The sequence below is a fragment of the Balaenoptera borealis genome (genome assembly GCF_965194805.1).
Source record: "Balaenoptera borealis genome assembly, chromosome: 13".
Taxonomy (NCBI): domain Eukaryota; kingdom Metazoa; phylum Chordata; class Mammalia; order Artiodactyla; family Balaenopteridae; genus Balaenoptera; species Balaenoptera borealis.
The window spans coordinates 46,999,516-47,018,821 of NC_138870.1; the positions used below are offsets into that span (position 1 = coordinate 46,999,516).

The 19,306-nt window shown below is 51.5% G+C and overlaps 1 protein-coding gene across 7 annotated transcripts; it reads right to left on the minus strand.

Moving 5' to 3' along the window:
- Positions 1 to 779: 779 nt before the first annotated feature.
- On the minus strand, positions 780 to 19,286 carry SMARCC2 (SWI/SNF related BAF chromatin remodeling complex subunit C2). Of its 7 annotated transcripts, XM_082350902.1 has the most exons (30): positions 19,111 to 19,285; positions 16,906 to 17,025; positions 16,203 to 16,288; positions 15,669 to 15,750; positions 15,481 to 15,573; positions 14,814 to 14,883; positions 14,514 to 14,583; positions 13,740 to 13,815; positions 13,439 to 13,570; positions 13,221 to 13,336; positions 12,430 to 12,554; positions 11,363 to 11,422; positions 11,168 to 11,205; positions 10,768 to 10,898; positions 10,412 to 10,483; positions 8,555 to 8,668; positions 7,963 to 8,116; positions 7,196 to 7,288; positions 6,843 to 6,962; positions 6,689 to 6,751; positions 6,098 to 6,356; positions 5,698 to 5,859; positions 5,361 to 5,425; positions 5,034 to 5,169; positions 4,791 to 4,957; positions 4,258 to 4,392; positions 2,871 to 3,252; positions 2,461 to 2,544; positions 2,122 to 2,187; positions 780 to 1,565 (listed from the first exon to the last, which is right to left on the minus strand). In XM_082350902.1, the coding sequence occupies exons 1-30, from the start codon at positions 19,219 to 19,221 to the stop codon at positions 1,489 to 1,491; spliced, it is 3,459 nt and encodes a 1,152-aa protein (XP_082207028.1). In that variant the 5' UTR covers positions 19,222 to 19,285; the 3' UTR covers positions 780 to 1,488. The 7 variants fall into 7 exon arrangements, with proteins under 7 accessions (XP_082207028.1, XP_082207025.1, XP_082207024.1 ...); XM_082350899.1 differs by having other exon boundaries at positions 2,122 to 2,544; positions 6,843 to 6,959; positions 19,111 to 19,286; XM_082350898.1 differs by having other exon boundaries at positions 2,122 to 2,544; positions 19,111 to 19,286.
- Positions 19,287 to 19,306: the final 20 nt, after the last annotated feature.

A 19,306-nucleotide genomic window follows, 5' to 3' on the forward strand; every position in this document is an offset into this window, starting at 1 on the left:
TGTTTGGGAGAGAGGCCCAGTGCCTCTCCAGCCCCTCCGAGCGCCACTGGGAAGGACTCCAGGAGTGCTGCCCCCAGCCCGATTCCCCCCGCCTAACAGCCATAGGTAAGAGAACACAGAAGCCATCCACAGATGGAACTGAAAGCCAATTAATTTATAAAAAAAAAAAAAAAAAAAAAAAAAGAAGAAGAAGAAGAAAGAAAAAAGAGAAAATTTACAGAAAACTTTTGCACAGAAGAAAGGTGCCAAGACGCAGAGGAAGAGAAATATGGGGACAAAAGGAACACAAGGCCTGGTGGGAGGGACCAGGAAGAACTGGTGGAGAGCCTGGAGTCACTTTTGCCTTCACACCAAGGACGAAGAGGGGAGAGCTGGTACCGGGGGCACTGGGATCCGGGGAGCAGAGCCGAGCCGTGCGCTGCAAGCAGGGGGTCGGCACTACCCTAGGTCGGGCACCTCCTCCCCGGCTGCTGCCCCAAATCCCAAGGAATCCCTAGCTACTGCCAGCCACGGTTCTGATGGTCTTGGTGGGAGAGGGAAGAGGTGAGCGGGGTGACCCACCAAGCCCTAAGAAGGAGGTGCTTAAGTGCTTTTGACAATTTCACGTTTTTAGGACTTCCCATCCTCTTAGAGCCCCTCTCCACATCTTCTGGGAGCCCGCTCGCTGACAGAGCCCAGGCAGGAGGCAGCATAGCCCCGAGCGCCCTTTCTTCCTCTACTACCTGCCACAGGAACCCCCAAAATGTGTCCCCACCAAATACACATACGCTGACATCAACTACGCAGGAGACTTTAAAACACAAAGCTGACATTCAGAGGGAAAGGGGCCATTGGCTGAGCTGGGGTGGCCTAAAACAGCAACACCGAGGAAGCAGCAGGAGAGATTAGTGGGAATAAACTGGGGGTGGGGTGGCCAAGGGAGTTCGGGAGCTGCCTCAGTCACTAACGAGGGGCTGGAGGAGACAGATTTCTGCACCCTGTTCTATCCCCAGAGCTCTCCCCAGAACCTAAATTCCCCTTTCCTAAAACTCACCTCCCTCCTCAAAATATGTAAAAGTTGGATTTTTTTCCACTGGGTGGAGGGAGCTCCAATGTGCCTTTTTTTAAATCTCTACTTCCTTTTAAAGAGCTTCACTTTTTTTCAATCCATAAAAAATGCAATAGTTTTGAGGGGATGTACCCTTAGAAGTGGTTAATTAGAACCTTGTATAAACACTTCCCCCAGCCCTTCCTTTGAGGGCAGGATCCCCATCCTATCTTCTCTCCCAGACATTAGAAACATCTTTTCAACAGAAGTCCTTGAATAATCCAATATAAAAGTGCATGCCCCTGACAGGCATGGTGGGGGCTTTGGAGGGGCAGGAGGAGCTTTCCTTACGTAGTGATGAACTCTCCAGGCTGGGGAAGGGTCCCAGTGGTGGGGAGAGGGCTGTTCCTGGAACCTTGATATCCATGGGGGGTGAGGGAGAGAGATGTCTGGCTGGCTCCTCACTGTGTGGGTGGCACAGGGGTGACTGTGCCTGGGCTCGGGGCCGTGGGGTCTGGAGGCAGGGGGGTGCCTGGGTCTGTGGAGAGAAGGGAGCTGCATCAGCTGGGGTGAGCAGGAGAGAGGGCTCCAGACCCAGGCCACCAGACAAACAACCGGGCATGGCATGCAATGGACAGGAGGCGAAAGAGCACCCACGGTGTACAACTTCCTTTCCCCGACACCCTCTCCCACCATACGCTGGGAAAACTGGGATACCCCAAATCCTCCTCCTGCCCCCAAGGGAACTCTCTAAATGGGGCACTTGAACGTGACGGGAACAAGCAAAGGGAACGCCAATCATCATGCAGACAAGTAGCCGTTTTTCCAGTTTACAACGGAGATGCTCTGTGCCACAGGACTCCTCCATGACCCACCAGTGAAAGGCACCAGCGTCATCCCAGGGGTGGCAGCTGCCAGGCTGGGGAATGGTGGAGGACAGCCAGAGAGGCCCTTCCCTCCTGTGTTCTAATTTTACCAGAGCGTTCAAAAAGGGATCGTGGAAGCTCTAGTACCTGAGCCCCTCCCCACCTGCCCTCCAGCCCTCCACGTGGACCCCTCTCCCTCACCCTTCTCCCCTCCAGGACCCTTCTCACCTGGCAGTGGGCTGGCACTGGGCAGGAGGTTGCCCTGAACAGCTGCCACAATGGCAGGGCTCTGGGCTGCGGCGGATCCGAGCCCCGGCCCAAGAGGCAAAGAAGATGGCATGGTGGTGGTCGCCGGCAGGTTAGGATGTAGAGGGTTCGCCATGGACACAGGCAGGTTAGGGGCGGGGAGAGTGGCCGGGGCGAACGGGAGATGGTGGTGATGCCCATGCAGGTTAGGAGGAGGGGGGAGGTTAATACTGATGGAGTCGGCTAGGCTACCAAATGGGATGATGGATGGAGCAGGGGGGGGAGGCGGCATGCCAAAAGGCAAACCCAAAGGAGCATTACCCGCCACGCCTGGGTGCCCGCTGCCTGGCACTGCCCCTGGCATCATTGAGGGAGGAGTTTGTTGGTTGGGGAACGGTGAGGGGCCTGGGAATGAAAAGGAGAGATCAAGAAGATTAGAAGCATACAATCTCACTTGCCAACTCACTTTTACGGCAAGGATAACCTCGTCACTCCTAGGTGCCACCTTCCTTTTTCCTGATACTAGAGTAAATGGTAAATCCTTGGAACAAAATTCCCAAAGTCTGGGATTGGGGAGGGATCCCTGCTGGCTTAGGGATATAACCAAGGTCAATCTATCGAAATCGAGGCTGAGCCTCATCTCCAGTCCTATCCCATATCCCCTCTGAGGGGAACTGGAACGTTCACCCGGATCCCTCCAGTCAGCGAGAGTTTCAGAACCCATCACTCACCGTGGGGTCCAGGGGGGGGTACCCCTGGTGGGACTGCCCCAGGCTGGGGGGCTCCAGCTGCTTGTTGCTGCTGTGGCACTGCAGTTGACCCTGCCTGCCCAATCTGTTCAGAGGGGCCCAAGCTTCCGGGAGGGGCCCCACTGCCCGCAGAGGCAGGGGCCACGGAGGCTGGAGCCAGAGCCAAGCCGTGGACAGCGGGTGGCCCAGCAGCGCCCGCAGGTGGGACAGGCTGGGAGCCAGGGGGCAGGGCTTGCGGGGGCGGCTGCTGCTGTTGGTGCATTTGCTGGAAGTGCTGCTGCCGGGCCCTCATCTCCGCGTACTTCAGCTGCTCCATGTGGAAGGCTTGTCTGTCGGCCAGGAGCTGCTGCCTCTGATACTCTAGCTGCCAGGACCAATGAAGAACGGTTACTCGGGTTCAGGAGACCCCAGAGGCGAACGCCTTGTCCCCTGCTTTGTCTTCTGACAAATGCAGACTCTCGTTCTGGCAGTTCCCCAAGCCAAATCTCACCCTTGTGCTTGGCTTCCTCGGTGTCCGCCCCCCGTCGCCCTCGCCTCTCCAATTCCCCCCACCAGGTCTTCTGGCTGCCCACTGGCTTCTCACTTCAGTGGACTTAATCTGGTGGCAGCCCTTGCTCATTTCAGCTCCAAAGCTTTGAATTTGTCATTACTTTAATCTGGAAAACCCCTCCAGTTCCTCCTGTCAAATCATGTTCTTTGCTTCCTTCAAAACTGGAGAAAAACTCACCATTCTTAGGAAGCCATCCCAGATCAACTCCCTAGCCTCTGAGCTTTCGCCTCTATTCCATTCTCTCTCAGGACTTTTATTCTTAATTGGAAACCTCTTAATTTGCATTTGTCAGATACCTGAAGCATTAACTGGTTTTGATGTCTCCATGTTGTATGTCTGATATCTTCAATTGAGGAGATCAGGGTCAGAGTCCCTGTCTTCTATTTCTTTTGTATCTTCTCAAAATCGAAGTGATTCAACACCTTGTCCATCCCATTCCCTTTCCAAGTTCACCTCCTGGATCTGAAGCCCTTACCCTCTCATCATGCCTTAAACCTGTTCAATCACTCAACAAATCTTTATTGAGAGTCTACTATGGGCCAAGCACCCTTCAAGGACCTGGAGATGCAGCAATCAAAGAACCAACTAGAACGTGACCCTGGAGCTGACATTCTGTGGGACCTCGGTCTCCAGGCTGCAACTGTGGGTTGCTTATCCCCAACTGCCTGGGCTGGCTCCGGCCCTGGCCTGGGCTAGCCCGCTCTGCTGTGATGTCCCGTCGGCCTCAGGCTCTCTGCACTGCTACTCCCTCCATCCTAAACTGGGGCCCAGCCCAGTGTCAAGGTGGGACCCCACCGACACCCAGGGGACACAACTCACCGCTTCTCGCTCCCGGTCCATGATCGTCTCTAGCTCCTCAAAGTGCCGGAGTTTGATTTCCAACTTTTTCATCTGGGTCTCCACCAGCAGGGCCACCAGAGATTTGATCTTCCTCTCCTCAACGGCAGCCAAGTGCTAAGGAAGGAGGGGTGGGGCGGCCCGTCAGTGGGAGGACCCAGCTGAAGACGTTCCGGGACCGAGAAGGGTAGCGTGGAGGCTGCCAGGTTTCAAGAGAGAACTTGCTGTGGTCACAACCCAGAAAGTAGCACAGGCTTGACCGATATTTTTAAAAGAACATGAAGAGAGAGAGAGAGTGGCAAAGGATAAGACAAGGTCAAATAATTAGAGGGTGAAAACAGGCCCAATGGTAAAGGCTTAAGAAAGCTTAGAGAAGAGATGACCAAGTCTCCCTCTCACGATCAAAAGGGAAAGGAAACAGACCAGCGTTGTTTAAGGATGACAAGAAAGGATTTCTTCCAGGTGACGTGAGATGAGGGAAGGGGCACCTCCTCCCCTGGGTCTCTGGTCCTCACCTTGGCCTTCACGGCAGCGGCAGCCAGGGCAGCGGCCGCAGCGGTGGAGAGGTTGCCCTCGCCGATGTCACGCTCCACCTTCGTCTTCCTTTCCCCCTCCGACTCCACCACTTCCTTCAGCACTTCCTCCTGCCCTTCCTTGGGCTCCTTCTCCTTCTCAGGATCAACTGGGCCAGGAAAAGGGTCTTGAGCCCTACAGCCTCGCTTCCTTCCTGGACCCCAACCACCATGCTCGAGGCTTACCTATCGGGTCCCCGTCACTCTTCTCTGACTCCTTCTCGCTGTCGCCATCTTTCCCTTTCTCGTCATCCTTCTTGGGCGCCTCACTGGTCTTCTCCTTTGCTTCTTCCTCTATAGCCCCAACTCCTTCTCGTGGTTCCTGGAGTCCCGGGAAAGGGGGGAGCATCAGGGCGCTGGTACGCACACAGAGGGCCCAGACCAGGAACTGAGTTTACGCCTCTTACTTGGGAGGTCCAGCCCAGCCTGCCTGAGCTGAACGGAGCCGGCTCCCCCCACCGCGGTCCACGCCTGTCCCCTCTGCCCTCCCAGCCTGTGTGGGTCCCGCTATACCTTGGGCTCCTTCTTCTCCTCTGTGGCCTGGCCCTCCGCCCGCGCCTCGTCAGTCCCGCTCTCCTCTGGGCCCGGGGAAGAGGAAACGGGAAATGTCTGACACAGTCTGGCTACAACGCTCTTCCAACAGCCCCTTCTCCTAGCCAAGATCTTACTGAGAGGACCAGTGGGGAGCCGCGGTACCTAAGGTAAAGCCCTGGGAAAAACAAAAGCCCCACCAATTCTCCCCATTCGTCTGGTGCTCTGAGGCCAACTGGATGCAGGGATGGTGTGGGGAGGCCAGGTGGCTCAGGCTCTTGGTAGAAAGGGAAGAGTCCGGGAACATGCCAGGTCTTACCAATCCGCTCAGGTTCATCAGAGGTGGTTCCTGCAATGCCACTGCTTTCCAGACCAAAGGCTGGGTCTGCTTTGCCTGTCACTTTGGCTGCTTCTTCCACTTTCCGAACGTGGGCCTCCACCAAGGCTGTGGGTACCTCTTCCTTCATTTTGGAGAACTCTTCTGTAAGACCCAGAGAGGGTGAGGCTGGGAGCGGGTGGTAGGCAGTTCTGGCTCTCCCTGTGAGAGCTTCCTCACAAGCCCGGCTCTTCATCTACACCTTCATGGAGCTGGACAGGTGCCTGGGCTGATGCCAGCAGCAGACAAGGCCAGGAGGGCAGCCAAACTTGAGGGGGTTTCACGGCCTGAGTACCCAGCCCTTCAAACGCAAACCAGGAGGGCCAGGACCCCTCTGCATTACCTAGGGCTGACTTCGCAGCAGCAGAGGCCACTCGAGGGTCGACGACAGAGGCCAGGAAGGCAACGGTGCTCATCACAGGGTTGCCTGACTGGCTGAAGGGGATGGGCTGGTAGGCCAGGGGGCCCAGGGAGGCCTCTGAGTCCTCCAGGTACGGGTCTTCAATGGGAAGCCGAAGAAAATGCAAGATGCATTCGTCCTGTGTGCGGCTTCCCACGTGCTCTGATACTTTGTTCCAGTCATCTTTGTACATTTCCAGTGCCTGGTGGTGGTGGAGACACAACCTCACTTAGCCACTTTCCTTGAAGGTCAACACCCCCATCCCACTAAACGGAGCTGCTTCAAAGCTCTCTGGTTTGTGGTATTTGTGTACTCTCCTGGGTCCAAGGGGGATCTGCAAGTAGCACTAAGAAAGGACAAGGGGTTAACGAAATGGTCCCAGTCCCTGGCCTGGAGCTGGTCCTTGGGGCAGGTGCAATGGGCGCCAGGAAGGAGAGAGACTGGGGCAAGATCATGCTCTCCCCACTCACGAGTGCGGCCGGCCCCCTGGCCACTTCCGTTTTCATAGGGCTCCCCTTCCCTTGCCCTACTTACCTCCAGGAGTAGCAGGGTCTCCTGTTCTGTCCACTCTCGAGTGGCACTGGCCGCAGCTTTGCTCTGCAGGGGAAACACAGGTGGGTCAGAGGGAGGAGCCCGCAGCCTCAAGGAGCGAAGGTGCACCACCCCCAGGCGGCCCGCACCTCCGTACCTTGGAGGGGACGTTCTTCTTTGTGTACATGTCTGTGCGCAGCCCAAAGTTCTGCATGTCTGTCGGTTTCTCCTTGCCTTTATCAGGGAAGTTGAGCATTTGCTGGGAAGCAGAGGTCTGCTATTTGTGGAGGGGAAAGAAAGAGGTGAGTCCAAGTGACCACCAGGAGCCAGGGGCAGACAGAGAGAGAGGACAGACAGAAGGAGCTTCCTTCCCACAGCCAGGGACACCCCTGGGCGGGACTTCCTCCCTCACTGCTGTAGCTCCTCTGCTCTCATGGCTCTTCTTCCCGGGCAGGGGCCCCCCAATAAAGGGGCAAATAAGAAGCCCAGCGGGGTCTACACCCCACCTACCAGCTCTGGCTTGCCCTTAGCCGTCTCTGGCACCAAGTCATCCAGCTCTTTGCCCTTTCGCCCAGCCTTGGTATCAGCATCAACCTGGCGGCCCTGGGGGACAGAGCTTGGCGTCATGGAGGCTGGGCAGGAAAAGACCAGGCCGAGGCCCTGGAGGCCTCAAGAGCAAATGCCGGGCAGCTCGCAAGCTCGGGGGGCACTCATGCCACTGTTCCATATTCCCTTAATGATTATTTAGATCTGTAGTTGGCATGATATCCATTTGTATTCACATGGATCTTTACAGGTTCTCTTAGGAGCTGGACCAGTAGGCTCTAACCCTACATGTGTGACCTTGGGCAAGCCACGTAACTTTTCTCTTCTTAATTTTTGTAATGTATGAAATGGAAGTGGAAAAAAAATGGAAGTGATAAAAATTATGAAGCAAAAATGAAAAAATGTTGGAAACGTGACAAAGTTAAAAAATTTCATGCAACTTAATTTTAAGCCATTTTTCTCTATCTGCTCCGTCCCCTAATTAGCCTGTCTGCTCCCCGAGAACAAGAAGCATCTCTTCTGCCTCAGCAAGTCCTCACAGTCTTGGGCACACAGGCTGAGAGAGGGTGCTAAATACATGGGGCTGATTCCTGTGGCCCTTTGCATCCCCTGGGAAAGGAAGAAGCCTCAAAACACTCCTGAACCATTATCCTAAAAAACCAGAAAAAGAAAAGTGCGAAGAAGCCCCATTTTGCCCAATCCCACCCTGTCCCCACAGCCCCTCGCCCTACCTGCGGGGTCTTGGGCTGCAGAGGCACCAGCCCAGATGGTGTGTCCGCCAAGACGTGGAAATGCGAGGTGGGCGGAGGCCCCATTGGTGTTGGTCGACTCTCAGCATCCACCTGGTAGTTAATAAGACCCCACTGTTCTAGGAAGGCATGGACTCTGTGAGGAGAGAGGCAGAGACAGGGTCACACACGAGGAGGAGGGCTGGGGGTGGAGCTGGGGCACCCTCTTCTCTGCTCCTCCCACTCCCTGGGAAATACGGTCTCCTCCCAGCACCTACATGCCAGTGACACCCACGTCTACATCCACAGCGGGGGCCTCTCTCCATACCCACCCAGCTACTAAACATCTCTTCTTGCGTATCTCGCTGGGTAGGCTCCTTCACTACAGACGCGCCCCTCCTCCATTCCTCCACACTTCCGAGAGTGCCCCTGCCATTCCCTAAGTCACCCGTACCCGAACCTGAACTTTGCCTTTCTCTAGAGATGTCCTTTCCTGCTCGTCCCCTATGCTCCTTGCCGGCCTCTCTACTTCAGCCAAGAGACATCTGTGGGCATTCATCCTCAGGTACCCGCTGCCCCTCAGCTGCAGACCCACCTCATGATGGCACAGACATCACCCGCCAGGTTCCTGCGGCAGGCGGTGGACGTGAGATACTCTTGGGGGTTCAGCCGGTAAGTGTCGATCATGAAGTTTCGATAGGCCAGGTAGCTTAGAAGAGAAAGAGATGAACGATGAGAGGGCTGAAGGGTAGGAAAAATGATAAGAGAGCTAAGGACTCCTCCTGTGTGACAGAGACAGAGAAGAACACCGCAGCTGACTCAATACACACTGAGGGTCACTGTGTGCTAGACACAAGGGGTTCAAACCTTTGATGGGGTTTTTAGTTAAATGAGTTATCTCCTTGGCTGTACTTGGGGATGTTTCATCCAACTTTTTTTGGCCGTGCCACTCGGCTTGCAGGATCTCAGTTCTCTGAGCAGGGATTGAACCCAGGCCACCGCAATGAAAGCCTGGAATCTTAACCACTAGGCCACCAGGGAACTCCCTCAATCCAACTTTTGAAAAAGGAATCAAAAGGTAAGAGAAAGTGCCCTTAATTCCAAAGGCAGATGTTAAAGGGAAGTCCTGATGGGTGCCTCCACCTACTCAGCATGGCATGGTATTGAGAACACGTGTTTCAAAGGTGGAAAGGTCTAAGTTCAAATCCTAGCTCTACTGTGATGGCCTTAAATTTTTTGAACCTCAGTTTCCTCATCTGTAAAATGAAGTGTCTATTGAGAATTAGAAAGGTCTATAGAGGTTTAGAACAGTGCCGGGCACAGTGTACGAGCCCCAAAAATGGTAGCTATTGTGTGGTATAGTGTAAAATTTGAGAACATGAGCCAGACTAAAGGACTCAGCTCCCAGCTTTACTACTCACGAGCTGTGTGACCTTAAGCAAGTGACTTAACCCCTCTACACCTCAGTTTCCTTATCACTAAACTGAAGATAATAGGACCTACCTCTAAAGCTGACGTGAAGATTAAATTAGTCAAGGTATGTAGGACACTTAGGATAATGCCTGGGAGATAGTAAGCTCTCAATACCCGTAGGCAATTATCATTTACTATTTTACACCAAGAGTGCAAAGCGTAGAACAGTTCTAGTTCCAACTCTGCCTGCAGATCAAGTTGCACTCCTGTCATCTGTCACTACTTCCTCTGGAGAGAGTAAGGCTTTTTCACACACTGTTTTCCCCAGGAAGACGAGGAGGAGAGAACCATACCAGGCTTCGGGGAAAGAAACATGGTGGAAGGGAAGGTGGCCCCGGAGCAGGGAGTGGGGAGGCTGAGGAGCAGCTGGGAAGCCAGCTGGTTCAGTCCTCAGGGGGCCTGGGCTCAGCACGAAGTCTCACCTGCCTCACCATATATATCCCGGAGCATCCCTAACCATGGAAAGCACCAAACTGAAGCCAGGCAGATTTGGCCCGAGGAGGAGCCTTGAAGGAGATGAAGACTTCTGAGCCCCAAGCCCAGATTTTACAAAACACGTCTCTCCATCCCTTAATTCACAGACTTGGGTCTTAATAGTTCCTCCTCCCATTTTTTCTATCAAAACCTACTCTAAGGGACCAATAGTAGTCAGTTATATTTTAGTCAAAGCTACTACTTATGCTAGAGATATTTGCATTTTAGACAGCATGAGTAATTATGGATGGAAAGGCTCTGCAGGTACCGGAGCAGATACTTGTTTTGAACAGAAGAGGCATATGCTTAATATGGCCCCCAGGCAAATCCTAGAGAGCAGTGGTCACAGTGCTGGGCCGAGGCTGCCTATGGGCAGAGACCATGTCTCTGTAAGCCTAGCACAGTGCCTGGCTCATGGAAGGAGCTCAAGAAATGTTTGCCACACTGGATCGGGAGGAACAAATGGGGACAGGAGGGAGAGAACCATGAGCTGAGATTTCCTTACATTTCTGGAGTCTTGGACTTGTTCTTGCCATTGAAGAACTCAGGGAGAGCCCTCCGCTCTATGGCGTGAACACTGCAAGACAAGAAAGGGTGCATTCAGAGGCTCTAGTGGAGAGATGAGACCCCAAAGGGAGGAAAAGCCTGGAAGATGGGGCAGCAGGAAGGAATGAGACGCTTGGGGAGAACTCTCCGCCAGGGCTGGAAGACTCAGAGACCAGGAGCTTCCCTAAAACTGAACTGTACCCCGGTCTACCTGGCTGAGGAAGAGGTAACTTATTTGGAGGCAGGAGGAGGAACAACATGTTCATCTGTGGAGCAGGAAAATGAGGATTTAGTGAGAAGGTGGAGCACCGATACCTATTATAGTCAAACCAGGCAGCATAGCTTGGGATGATGATGTGATGGGTCTGTTCGGTCACGTTGTCCTCATGCAGGTCCGGATTCTTGGTCTGCTCCCCCTTGTTCCCCGTGCTGTTCTCATCCTCATCCTGCGAGGATGGAGGCTGCTGGACTCTCAGCATCCCCATCTTGCCCCTAGCAACCCCCTGCTTCTCCTACACCCCAGGAATGTGGGCACTAAAGATGGGATGGGAATGAACAGTTCTGGGCCCTGGGACTCAAAGCGTCAGAGTTTTGAGCAACAGCTAGAATTAGGGTGGGAGAAGTCTGGGCAGTGGAAAGTTCTGGGTAGAAGGAACTTTATAATCACAAGTCAGAATCACATAGAGAGGTAGGGGCCTCTCTAAACTGGCTCCACCTTGCCCGTGGTCTCCATGCTTTCATCTTCTTGTTCATCTGAAAGAGAGAGACAGCAAGATAGAAGGCTGGAGCCTCCTCAGGGGCCGCAGAACAAGTGTGTTTTCGGAAAGGCCCCGGCAGGCTAGGGGCAGGTGGCAGCCTCCCCTCCCCTCCTTCGGGCGTTGACCACCCTGCCCCAAGCTCCCCATCTTACCCAGGTCAGTCATGGTGCCTCCTTTGACCGGGGCTGACTCCGAGTCCTTCTTAGTATTGACTGCCAGGGGAGAGAGTCATTTTCACAGACAGGTTCTGCCTAAATCAAGCCGTCGCCTCTCCACTGCTAACAGTTCCAGAGAGCTCACTTTCTCCAAAAGCTTGCCCCATCTGATCACAAAACGTAGTAACTTCCTCCAGTCACAATCATTCTGCTGCTTGAAACTTTCTCCCCTTCCTGCCACTTTCTCCCCTTCCCCAACAAAAAATTCATTTAACTCAACTTTTTTCTTATAAAGAAGCATCTTCTACTCTATGAACACTCATCAATCATTCTTGTCTTTGATTGGCCCTTATCTCCATTCATGTGTCTGTAAGTTCTTCATGGACTGAGACAGAGTCTGACCAAATCACTCTGTAGAGGAGTAGTTGGATCTTAAACATTTTTGAAAACAGAGGACATTTTCCTCCACTGAATTCATACACAGAAGCTCAGGAGAAAACACAGATAGAGAGGAGAGCTGCTCTGATTGATGAGGGGGTGGAAGCCGGAACTCCTCTCTCTCAGTGGCCTCCCCTATCCTACTCCTGAAACCCACTCCTGGATGTCTATGGAATACAGACTGTAAACCAGTACTGCAGAGCAATGGTCTCCAAAATGGGGACGCAAAAGAGGGTCCACTGAAATACAGGCAAAGAATATCAGAACCTCTCTTTATATTTTTTAATCTTATCCTCTACATTTGCCCATTTTTAGATAATGTGTTTTATAACGTTCCTAAAGTAGTGGTAAACAGTACACGTGTATAATTTGTGCTCAAATACATTTTACTGATGTTGTGTGTAATAAAAAAGAGTTTGGAGACAGAGCACAGTCCACAACTCAGATACGGATATGAAGTTCGAGGACTGTCTGTGGTGATGAAAATGGTTTCAATAACCAGCTAAGCTGAAGGGAAAGACCCTCTAGACCCGGAGCTGGGCCTGGGAAGTCAGCCCACCCAGGGGGTTTGACAAAGGAAGAGCAGGACAGGGAGGGGGGGCCCAGGAGCTTGGCCTGGCCCATACCTGTCTTGGGCAATGTCACCTCTTCCACATTGGGGACTGGTGAGGGCTCATCCATGTCCTTTGTCAGGTCTTCTTGCTCCTCTTCTCTGTGGCCACGCTTTGACTTGGTGTAAGGTGTTGAGGGACTGGGAAGGAAAGAGAGTGAAAGAGAATCTAGTCACCCCTGGACAAGGAATCCCTGGAAGGTGAGGTCCAACGGGAGGGAAGCAAGAAAGACTCCCAAAGGGACTGTGAGGTACAACATGATAAATAGAATTAACACTGCCGTATGGTACACATGAAAGTTGCTAAGACAGGAAATCCTGAGAGTTGTCAGCACAAGAAAAAAAAAGCTTTTTACCTATTTATTTTTCTATTTATTATCTACATGAGACGACAGATGTTCACCAAATGTATTATGATAATCACTTCATGATGTATGTAAACCAAATCATGATACTGTATTCCTTAAACTTATACAGGGCTGTATGTCAACTACACCTCAATAAAACTGGAAGGAAATAAAAAAGGGAGAGAGAATCCTGAGGGCAGAGCTGAGCAAAGAGAAACCAATCACTATAGAGTAATGGGAAGAGGCAAAGGCCTTTCATTTGGAGATTAAGCTCTCTTTGAGTTTACTAGTGGCCAGGATCAGAAGTATCCACTGGACAGCTAAAGAAGACCTCCTCATCCTCCCTCTCAGGCTCACCCAGGTCAGGGCCCAGTGGTTACGGGAGGGGATTTGTCCTTCCTTCCTTCACCACGCTGTGGACAGAGCAGTAAAGGCGGGGGCGGGTTAGGGGCTGGCCTACCCTTTCTTAGCATTCTTCTTCTTAGCTTCTGGGGTCGGTGAAGGGGATGGGGAGCGCTTCCTCTTCTTATAGTTGCCCCCCTTCTTGTCCCGTCGATCCGAATCTGGGCTGTTCACCTGCAGGTTGGAGAATTGGGGCAAACGTCAGCCAACAATCTCCAGCAAAGACCTGTTCTGAGACTTGCGCTAAGGGCTCAAGGAGAAAAGAAGAGCTTTCACCTCATCTGTCAGTGTCTTGGCTGAAATCTTCTTTCGCCGGGAGACAGGGTTTTTGTCATCATTTACTTCATAGTCTTCCTCATTCATCCATTCATTGAAGGTGTCTGTGTCCAGGATCCACTTTGCATGAACCTGAAGTACAAAGGCAGACTGTCCTGGAGAGAGGCCTGGAAGCCCCAGTTCTGTCTGGGGATCCTTAACAGAGGAGCCCAAGGGCACAGGAGCCTCTGCTTCACCTCCAAAGAGTGGTCTGGCCCTGGCATTCTTCTTGGGGGAGGGGGGATGGACAAGAAAAGCTCACCTTCCTAGGTTTCTCAGGAGTCGGGGCATCTTCCACAGATGCTTCAATTTCACTGGCTGGGATCCATGTGTCGTAACTGCCACGGGAAATTGAGCATAAAGCACAATCAGTGGGATAGAGTTGTGGAAAAATAAAGTGCAAACCTTTTACCTTTTCCATTTACAAAAAGTATGGGTTGTTGGGTTATTTTTTGGTATGATTATTTTTCCAATTAATATTGGGATTCTTTTCACTATAAAGTAATAAAAATGATCATAAAATATTTCAAAAATAGAAAAGAATCACTCTAACCCAAGTTCTTGTGACATTCAGGATATATTTTTTCCCCAGTAACTTTTTTCTGTACAATTTTGTTTTTACATAATTGCATTGATACTAGATGTTATTTTATGTCCTACTTTTTGCGATATTTATCTACAAATCACGTGTTATCTCTATCAGTTTAAAGATTGCAAAATAGCCCACTGACTAGATATATAAATTTGCTGAAACATTTTCCCACTGTTAGATATTGAGATTATTTCTAATGTTTACTTACCAAAAATTATACTACGCTAACCATTTCACACAGAAAGCCCCAATCCTTTTAGACTAAGCCTTGTCCAGTAAGTCCAAGCTTCCCCCAAGACAGAGGATTCGCGTAATAGGTGGGAGGAGAACAAATTAACAGACCTAAAAATAACCCTCAAAGAGTGCCTTCTTGCTTTACTAGATGTTCTAGGGCTTCTCAGTCTGGCTCTTGTACTTAAACCTGCCCCAGGAACCCATCCTCACCTGTCAGGATAGTAGCCCCAGTGCAGAAGAACCTGCTTATCCCTCTTCATGACTGGCCGTACCCATTCCTCTGGGGATAGAGACAGAGCAGAGAGAAACATAAGCTAAAGGGATATACACACAAAATAACTCTGTACACAACTCCTGTTGCAGCAGGGGATCTGGAAATAGGAACAGAGGTGGTAAGAGGATTCAGGGCTGAAAGGAGAGAGGAGCCCAGGCACTGCACAGCTGCTGAGCAGTCCTCCACCTCCTAGTCCAAGCTATCCACTGCAGTGACCAAGAAAACCCAGGTCTCACCTTCCTCCAGGTTCCCTGGGACAGGATACACGACATGGGAGGCATTGTTCTTATCCTCAGTGACCGTTCCCTGGATGGCACAAGGAGAAGCAGGTAAGTATGGTCCCCTCTGAATTACTCATGGATGTAAATAAACCAAAGTAAGGTTTAACCACAGATCTGCCTTCCTAATCATATTTTGCTCAGAATGGTATCAAAGTTGGTTTGCATTCTCTAATCACAGATCAGCTAAGTGGCAGAGAGAAACAGCTGGGATTGTGCAAATAATGGAGAAAAATCAAAGAATTTTAAGTTGCAGATAATCCTCTGAGAAGATAATCTGTCACACATGGGAAATGTACAGTCGATTTTATGTCCCTGTATGTCCTAACAACATCTGCTTGTTATTATAGAGTTCCAAAGAGCAAAGATTTCATTGATCTGAAATCAGGCAATCTCTAGCTCAGTGGAAGTAGATGCTCTTCCCCCAGGCGCATGCAGTCTCTAGGAACAGTGATCCAAATCTGCCAAGACTGGGAAATGGGAGGAACAGAGAAAGAGAGGCTCAAGGCTTTAATTCTAATACTTTTCCAAGTAGGCAGGGCTACCTCAGGGCTGCTTCTTGTATGGAAAACTTCAGAAAGAGAGTCATGGAGTTTCTAAAACCTCTCCTGACCCACCCACTCACCTGATGTCTCTTGATAATGTCTTTTAATTTCCCTAGCAGTTTGGGTTCAATTTCTGGGCACAGAAAAATGTTAGGTCGAGACAGGCAATTATTCTGTAGGGAGAAGAAACAAATGGGATGAGATTACAGGGAAGGGGTTTCGGATTCTCACCAAGGGAAGGGAGATGGATGGAGGAGGTTCCTATTACCTGCACCAAGGATTTCTCAATGGTCATGAACATTTCCACGTTGCGGTCCATGCGTGATGGATTCTGGAAATCGTAACGCCGCCTTGTAAAGAGGCAATAATCTAGTGAGTGGTATAGCTCAAGTCTGGGGATGAGGTCAGAGTATGTGACTTTTTTAACATGGGAAATTAGGAGGCAATCGTGCCCTCAGCTTTGCCAAAATCACCTGGGATCTGGGGTTCACTGATCATAACTCCATGAATCACTTTGTACTTAGTGCAAAAGGACAAAGAAAAGCTTGAGATGCCAACCTAAGAATCCCTTTTCCTCTACAACACACACACTGATGCACATACACATACTCACTCATTCTTGGAGACTGTTTTGGCTCTGACTCCCAGCCAACCTAGCAGGTCAGGCCTACTGACCTAGCAAAGTAAGAGACTTGCAAGAATGTCTATGCTCTCCCACCCCACAAAGACCCCAGGGAATCATAAAGGGGGATTCCCTCTAAACTAAATGTAAGAAGCACAGAGAGAAGAGAAGGCATCTCACCATCCCTGGTCACTCTTGAATTTGTAGGCAGCTGCAAGTATGTGGCACAGGGAGCCTCCTGCTTTGAAATCTAGGAAACATTTGATCTACAAAATTGAGAAGGGAAGAAGTATGTGAGAGTTACATCCTAAATTCTCTTATGACTTAACAATCCTTTCACAAAATCCTATGCTGAATTGATCTCCCTCTTGAAGCTGGAATTCTTTAACCCCTGTGCCATTCTATCATGAGGCCTGGAAGAGAGGAGAGAAAGAAACCAATATTCACAAAGCCCCGCTATGTGCTTTACTGGGTTACCTCGTTAACCATTACAGAAACCCTACAAGGTAGGTGTATTAATCCCATGGAGAGATGAAGGAACCAAGACTCAAAAGATATAAATGGCTTGTCTAAGATCACAGAGACACCAAGTGGCAGAGCCAGGATTTGAACACAAGCTTGTACAAATCCAAATCTCATGTGTTTTAACCATGCCATGAGTTTCATGACTGAGCTTAGACACTGTGAGATAACCTGTTGCACAGAATATTACTAGGACAAAGGGAATGGTAAACTGCGGACTCTGCTAAGCCAGTAACACCCCAACCAGGGAAAGGGATGGTAGGAAATCACCCAAATCTCAAAAATTACAAATTTACAAAAACACAAAAAAACAACTCCCTCTCGGGTTTGGAGGCTTTGCCCCCGTGCTTTTTGCACTCACCGGCAGTTTAGTGAGCGGTGCATTGCTGACATGTTTGCCAAAAACTTCTTCCTGAAATTGTAGCAACTGTACAACCAGGCTAGACAGGGACTTGTTGGTAGGTGGTTCAGCTTGTATATACTGGGGAAACAGGGAAAAGGAAAGAAAAATAGGTCCCAGATCAATTACCCACCATCTCCCTTATTTCTTGCCCAGGAGCTCTGGAAGCATCTGGGGCAGAAAGAAATAGTGTCTTCTTCCCCCACATGTCTAGTCTCTAAAAAGAAAATGGCTGAAGGAAGGCCCTAGATGCCCCTCACCAAGAAGTTGAAATTCTGCTGCCTCCAGCCTAGGTTACCAGTCTTTGGTGCTGGAGGTAAAGGCAGTCTCCTACTCTCCCTCAGCCAACAACCTAAAAATGGAGTTGCAGGACCCTGATCTCTAGCCAACAGCACTGAGAGTTGTAAAATTCTGAAGATTCACGGAGTTCAGGCCACAGAAGCAACATCTTCAAGGCTCTAAGTGAGACAACAGTCTACTTCTTGGGGTAACTTTGTGGAAGGTCAAGATTCCCCCGATAATACAGCCTAATAAAAAAGACGCAAGGAAGTAATAAGGTAGGGCAAACGGACTGAGAGAATAGTTTGTACATTCTGCTTCTGCTAGGACTGGGCACAAATGTCTTCACAGGCCTTGCTAGATGGAAAAAAAAGACCAGCTACTACCCAGCCTGGTGGGAAATAGCAAGACAACATCTATCCTTTCTGAGGAAACTGTATCGGAGACAAGCAACCCTGGGCCTTCTTAAATATTTCCATATTATGCTACCTAGCATCCTAGCCTTCTGTTCTCATTTTAAAACTGTGCCAAGAGGCTAACTTTCTCTTTACCTTTTGACCCCTTTTTCCTCAACCCTGATCACAGAGAAAAGCGCACCTTTCAGTGGGAGGTGTAAAGAGATCCCTGAAAGAAAAAGCAAATGACAGAGAGCTAAGAGCTTGAAAGCTGAACCAGGTCACAGGCTGTCAATCCCCCCAGGGCCAGAGACTAAGCCCCTAGACTGATCTCCCTTCCAAAAGGTCAAAGGTAGATGCCTGGGAACCAGAGCCTCACGCTGGGGTACAGACAAGCCACAGACCCAGCAGCTGTTTGTCAAGATCCTGACACCCAGAGAGACCTCCCAGGCTCATGACCAGGATCAGGGGGGCATCCTCCTAAACCACCCATCACACTTCTGACAGGCTGCAAAGCTGGGCAGGAAGAACTGGGGAGCTGAAGGAACGTCAGAAAGAGAACCCCTAACTGGGGGTAGTGAGAAGGAAGAAAGGCAGACCATCTCCAGAGAAAAGCCCTATGTAGAGATGTTCCTTTCAACCAGGCCTATAGACAGACAAAGACACCTCCAGGAAGAGGTCTGGTAGAAAAGACAGGTAAGGCTTGAACCCTTTGTTCACTACCTTGTATCTCCTGTTATGAGATGGGGGACTATGGACATAAAGTGTGTCCCAGACTCTGAACCCCAAACCCAAGGCAATGAAAGGCCAGGTGGTGGGGTGACTTCAATGTGAAGCTGAGGAATGGTTTTAGAAGGGCTGCCCAGGAACTCCTTTACCCTGACTCCCAAAGAGGTTCTGTTGCCCCTTGTACGGAGATGGGGGACGAGCGGTAGACAGGTGATCCCGGGGTGGGGGCCTTTTTCAGGCTGATGAGCAGTCGAGGGCCTGCTCTGTAGCTGTTTACCCTCCCGCTTTCATCATCTCTCTCTGAACACACACAAAGCACCGGGGAGGCCTCAACCCTGCTGGTACCTGGCCCCGTGGGGAGCTCTGGCGGGCACCGTGCCGGGCACGCTGTGTGTGTGTGTGTGGCGGGGGGGGTGCATTCGGCACCCCGTCCACCCCCGGCCGTCTCTCCCGGAAAAGCCCGCAAAGCGATGGCTTATGGAGGGTGGGCAGCTGGCACCGGGACCCGCCGGGCCAGCGGAGAAAAACAAGGGGCAGAGGGCGCAGCAGTGGGGGCGGGGGCTGGAATCAGAGGCTGGGGGGGCGGTAAAAGAGGCTGGAGGAGGGGCGCGGGGCGGCGGAGGGCGCGCTGGGGCCGCTCAGGACGCCGCGGGGGAGGGGCCGCGGGCCGCGGGCCGCCGGAGGGTGGGCAGGATCCGGGGGGGCCGCGGGGCCTCGGTCCCTTTGTCCCGCCCCCGGCCCCCGCGCGGCCCTGCCCGCGTACCTTCTTGTAGTTCTTGCCGAGCCAGAGCCGCACGTTGTCGAACTGGGTCACGGTGTCCGCGGCCTCGTAGTACTTCACGTTGGGGCCGCCGTCCTTCTTCCGCACCGCCATCTTCTCGGGCTCGGGCCCCGCCGCCGCCCGCCCCGCTCAGCTCAGCTCCCGCCTCCTCCTCCGCCCGCCTCCCGCCGCCTCCCGC

Coding starts and splice junctions, on each gene's coding strand:
- SMARCC2 (XM_082350898.1), bottom strand. CDS start 19,221: ATGGCGGTGCGGAAGAAGGACGGCGGCCCCAACGTGAAGTACTACGAG. Junction 12,555..13,220: donor AAGAAGAATGCTAAGAAAGG/GTAGGCCAGCCC, acceptor TTTCCTTCCCAG/TCCCTCAACACCTTACACCA. Junction 5,426..5,697: donor TGATGAACCTGAGCGGATTG/GTAAGACCTGGC, acceptor CCCCGGGCCCAG/AGGAGAGCGGGACTGACGAG.